Genomic DNA, 6000 nt, shown 5'->3' with positions numbered 1-6000 from the left:
CACACCCCCTGTGTTATGCTGTATTTCTGTGAGCCCCATCCCCTCTAAAAAAAGGCTGGATACGCCACATTTGGTAATTCCCTGTAATTTGTCTATACTTAGAGTGGGTTTGTGTTACTTTCTTCTGTTGAAAATGGTTAAATTTCAATCGAATGACTTTCTAGCTTGAAAAAGGTGCAAAAAAATCATGGGAAATGGGTATGTTATTAATTACGATGCAAACTCACACATACATCAGAGAGAAAATAATTTCTCTCCCGTTTAGCAAGAAAATGCCTTGGAGATATTACATAAGAGGAGAATGACAGTGTCAATGATGTTTAAAAGAGGGGAACTAGTAGGCGGTGACAGGAATGTGAGAGGAGGCTTTTGAGAGGGAGTGACCTTTGAAGTTGATTTGCCGAAGAAGGTGAATCTCCGAATCTTTCTATTTTCATGCACTGGCAGCAACAAGTCAGGATTAGATGCTTCATTGCTTGATTTGAAAGCTGTCGGAAACATTAACATTACTGTAAATTATCTTTAATTGTAATTTATTTAAGTTACATAACATTTAATGAAATTAAATAAGGGCTTCATTGTCCTGTAATCGTATGTGACCTTTAAAAGGCAATCAATTGAAACCTTTCCCTTTACTGATTACATTAACTCGATTTCCATGTGTTACTTTAATATGTTCTACTTTCTCCAGGATCCTCAATTATACCTGCTAGTAACCAATGGTACAAAAATAAATGTTTGAGTTGGCAAAAATAGTAAAATATGCTCATTCCATCTGTTGATTGATTAGTTTGCCAAGCCCATTACCAATATGGTTTCATCTTATCTTCTTCAAAACTCTAATTTGTTGTTAATCCTCTCCACAGACACAAGCACACACACACACACACACACACACACACACACACACACACACACACACACACACACACACACACACACACACACACACACGCACACACACGCACACACACGCACACACACGCACACACATTCTTCACACATATTTAAACGCACACACAGATTCTTACAAACATATTGAAACACACTCACACACATTCATACACACATTTAAACACATAGACACACAACGCACGCACACAAAGGCATGCATACACGCATGCAGACAGACACACATACACACACACACACACACACACACACACACACACACACACACACACACACTCAGACACACACATATGGGTACATAGCATGCAATGTATTCATGCCAAACGGCAACAATTGATGAGCGTAACTGAGTTCAACAGTGTCAAAGCTGCCATTGGGATTGTTGTCATGGCAACATGGTCCATGCTAGTCAACTATCAGTACATTCATCCTGGGTACAGAATTAAATACACATTCACGCTCTCGCACTCGCACACACTCACACACTCACACACACACACACACACACACACACACACACACACACACACACACACACACACACACACACACACACACACACACACACACACACACAGAAACGCATACACTCTTCTACACACACATACAGACATATACACACACAAACACACACATATGCTTTATCACAACTTGGCAGTTGATAAGTTGTTCTGCGTTGACATCAGTGCTGGGCTATTTTCAGTAATTTACTGTTACTGGTAATCATTGATACACAAGGTCAATACTTCAAGTTGGCTGCTCCCCAATTAAACAGAGCATGTCATATAACAAAATATATAATCTTTCAAAGTTCACATCGTTGTATGAGATGTACACAGTCAATTAATATGTTGACGATGATTGTAATTGCATATCACTTCTGGGCTCCAGCAAAGTAATAAACATGAATATTGAGTTATCAGCTCTATTAGTCCTTCCCTTTTAGAGAGAGAGAAAGAGAGAGAGAGAGAGAGAGAGAGAGAGAGAGAGAGAGAGAGAGAGAGAGAGAGAGAGAGAGAGAGAGAGAGAGAGAGAGAGAGAGAGAGAGAGAGAGAGAGAGAGAGAGAGAGCGAGAGAGAGAGAGAGAGAGAGAGAGAGAGAGAGAGAGAGACGGAGACAGATACAGAGATGAGACAGGGAGAGATGTGATTAATAGTGTCTCCTCTTAATAAGCTTGACCGCCTCTCTGAAGTGCAAACTGTGGACACGCCTCATTGGATTGTGCAGAGGCCTCCCGCTGCGGGGTTCACACGGAGCAAATAAAAGCCCTGGCGAGTAAACATGGAGCGTCAGTACTCCGCTCCCTCCCTCGCCGCCGTCTGTCTTCTTTACGCTGAGCGGAGGAGAACGCTGCCATCTATGCTAACTCAGCCCCGCTTTGCAATTCAGCCCGATTGGTGTATTGATCATGCAAAGACTGTCCCGTGCGCACACACACACGTGCACCCGCACGCACACACACACAAGAGCACGAATGAACACACCGATGTGGGGGAGGAGGTTAAGTATATTATAATCATGTACAATCTTTGTGAAACAAAAGCCTTGCTCTGATACCCTCTATTACGTGTATAGTGCTCTTCATCTGTGCATTAGCCACTCTGTAAAGCTGCTTGGGAGCAGTGACTGGCCAAGTACATTATCCGGAGTGCATCAAATAGGTCTATTATAAACAGCCACCGCCACCGAGTAAAGATAATTACTATCTGTACCATTATTGCTGCAGTACTAAAACTGTGTCATTCACCAATGACCTACACGTTTCAATGCAATTGTTCAAATATATGGAGACAATAAGTGGAATGTCCCTTGTAATATGAATTCCATACACTGATCAGTCTATTTAGTTTAACAACGCTAATCTGATGCCAAATTGCTGTATGGTTAAGGACCGACTGAAAAATATAAGCCACGCAAAAATTACAGATGGACGACTCAAGGATGAAAGCAATTTGAAGCTGATAGATTAAAATAACTAGCACCTTCTAACTTCAACAGAGAGGAGATAGGAGTGGATTTTATAGATGAGCAGTGTATAGGAGTGGTGAGAGGTGGAGAGGGGTGAGAGGAGAGGAGAGGATTGTAGAGGAGAGGGGGGAGAGGTGAGTTCTCCCACAACTAGGAAAGGACACCATAAATCCAGAAGACAAACCCAAATCTGTCATGACCCACTTTGTGTCTTTCATCTCTTCCCAGCTTCTTCTCCCGCCCACCTCACTCTCCCTCTCTCTAGCGCTCACTCACTATTCCTCTCACTCACTTTCTATCAATCTCTCTTTCTCCCACTCTCAATCTCCCTCGTGCTCTCTCTCTTTTCTCTAATCTATTTCTATCTCGCTCACTCTCTCTCTCTCTCCCCCCTCTCACTCTCTCTCAAACTCTCACTCTCTCACACTCTGTCTACCTAGTGTGTTTCGATGGAAAAATGGAACTTGGTTTCTCTCTTCCTCTATCTGTTTATCTCTTTTTCTCTTGATCACTCTTCCCCCCCCCCCCCCCCCCCCCCTCTCTCTCTCTCTCTCTCTCTCTCTCTCTCTCTCTCTCTCTCTCTCTCTCTCTCTCACTCTCACACATCGGTCGGTTTACCGAGTATGCTTCAGAACACAGTGTATTTGCAATGTCTATATGAGGTATCACCTGCCTGTGCGTCTATATTGTGTTTGTGTATGGTTGAGCCCAACAATCCCCACTATAGAAACAATGGCTTCATGGACCATGCAGAATGCAGCAGTGAGGTCACTCCACTCTTTAGTATGGGAGTTGCACCTTTGCAGCTGGTTTGCCTCCTATCCCGCCAGGCGCCTCGGAAGTGCAGAGCAGCGACACGCCGCGTCTGTATCACGGGCGTCCATTATGGAGGCTTTGTTCCCCTTTGATCAGTGAATTATGCGGCGCCCTTGGGCCCGAACCTCTGGGTGGTGTGAGAGCAGTGCCGCTCCACAGTGCCACACGGTGGGCGGTGTGACCCACAGGTAGGGTGGGGGGGCCGAGCCAGACTCAGAATGAGTACAAAGTAGTTTTTGTAGGACATGGAAGAAGTCAGGTCATGAATAAGGGATAGAGCTGAAAGAAACGTGTGTTTGTTACATGAGCAGGTAATGTATGCAGTTTGTGTTCATTAACTTGTGCGGTGTAATTGAATTCCTTCCGAGTAATGACTTGCAGGCTGAATAGTTTTTCGCATGGCTGGTGTAGAGTTGATATAAGAAGTGATTTTTTTCTTTCTCTGCAGATGACGTGGAAGGCTCATTTGTACCGCCAGAGTTTGACCACACAGGCAGTACATTTGAGGTGAGCGGGGCCGTAATGACCAATTATCTTCGGATGGAAATGCTTGGCTATCAAAACCTCCCGGTGAATTATAGGCTGATTATAGGTGAGAGTAGTAGTCTGTCTGAAATACATGCACCAATTGCTCAAAACGGATATGTAGTCATTGTAGCAATTAGTGTGTTTTTGTGTGTTTGTGTGTGTGTGTGTGTGTGTGTGTGTGTGTGTGTGTGTGTGTGTGTGTGTGTGTGTGTGTGTGTGTGTGTGTGTGTTCGTGGGTGGGTGTGTGTGCTGCTGATGGATCCCGTTGTAATGAAATCGGTGTTACTATTCAAAGGTCAGCCTGCCCAACTAGCAAGGAGCAAGGCTTTTATGGGATAAATTGAGAACATCTGCAAGATTTAATGATGAATCCACCGATGATCACACCCCTTACACTCCTTCTAGTTATGGCTCTTTATATACAGTTGGTTACTAAATTGGGATAAAGCAGATATAGAGCCTCAAACCTAGAGCATCACAGCTGCTGAAGGCTAGCTTCCCCCAGCTGTTTACCTAGCTATATCCGTATCCCATACCAGCAGTATAGTGGTTTTGGCCATGGGGCCGGCCATGTGAACTCTGGCCCAAAACCCACCTCAAGGCCGAACAGCTATACATGAATATACACATGAAGTCCACAAACCCAAACTAAACAAGAAGCCCTGTCATCAACGTCCACAATGTGACAATTACAGCACCAAAATTGAGACATGTCTATCTGATGAGGTTATGGTTTATTTTTTCAGATGGCTTTTCTTTTCAATTCCTCCGACTATTGTTTTGTTTCTCTCGCCCGTTCACTTGGCCGGAATGATAAGAGAGCATCTCAAGCGTCTGCAGCGCCCGCGGCCGGCGCCTATGAAAGCTGGTGAAATCAAGATTAGCTAGTGGATTAGGGACTCCAGCGGGACGCAGCGCGGTGTGGTGATTTGTGTGATGAGCCTGCGGGATAGTGCGTGCTGACGGATGTCGGGGCGTCTGTTATGTCTGCTAGCCAGAGCCAGATAAAAGCTTTATTGACTGCTGCATAGCCACGCAAATTAGCGTTTGAACTAAAATCATTGGGGCTTAGCTAACTCAATGTCTATGAAATACAATGAAGTACAATTGCCTCATTTGGGTTCCGGGGGGAAAAAATAAAAAGCGGAAAATAGATCAAGATTAGGGAAAAGATGCGGTGATAACGTAAATGTTTGTGAAAATTGTTTTTGCATAATTCCCTTTTAATTTGAATCATTATATTCTTACGACCGCCATCAGGCTGAGCTGATGGGGTTGGAATCAGAGGCTAGTGCCTGGAATGCTGTGTTCCTCCACCTACGCTGGTGTGATCCATCGAGCTGTTATTTTAAAACCGCGGCAGAATGCCATTTATATCTATTAAGGAATACAGATGATGTGCGCTCAAACACTGTTGTGAATGCTTAGTTTCTTTGGGGTTGTGATGTTTTATTATTACAATTACAATTCATTTAGCAGAAGGTTATTCATCTTAAAAAAACTTACAGTGATGTTTCTTGAATGCCTCATTCTTGAGCATGATCGGGTCAGGTTGGCCTCCTAGTCAGGGTTCAAGCCAACACTCAGACTGCGGACATTGAGATTTTATCAATGACATGTTGTAATCTCTGTCTCTATAATTCAATATATTTCTATGTCTCTCTGTGTGTGGTCGAATAGTCTTTTTTGTCTAGGAAGGTTCCTAAGTGACTGAAATGACCCCGGAAGTATCAAAGCTGCAGCTTTGAGAAGAGCTGTCTTTGTAAATGCTAAAGA

General features: G+C 43.7%; 1 protein-coding gene across 4 annotated transcripts in view; it reads left to right on the top strand.

Moving 5' to 3' along the window:
• Positions 1-6000, top strand: part of kndc1 (kinase non-catalytic C-lobe domain containing 1) — a 33037-nt gene that overhangs the window by 4174 nt on the left and 22863 nt on the right. For 3 of the 4 annotated variants that reach the window (XM_030379328.1, XM_030379327.1, XM_030379329.1), the window contains one exon: positions 4145-4203. In XM_030379328.1, coding sequence (XP_030235188.1) covers positions 4145-4203 — 59 coding nt within the window. Of the gene's footprint in view, positions 1-3479; positions 4008-4144; positions 4204-6000 lie in introns of those variants that run through there. The other variant, XM_030379330.1, reaches the window with a different exon arrangement.

The sequence above is a fragment of the Gadus morhua genome, chromosome 15 (genome assembly GCF_902167405.1).
Source record: "Gadus morhua chromosome 15, gadMor3.0, whole genome shotgun sequence".
In the NCBI taxonomy this organism is placed as follows: domain Eukaryota; kingdom Metazoa; phylum Chordata; class Actinopteri; order Gadiformes; family Gadidae; genus Gadus; species Gadus morhua.
This window is presented reverse-complemented; position numbering and strand designations above follow the sequence as displayed.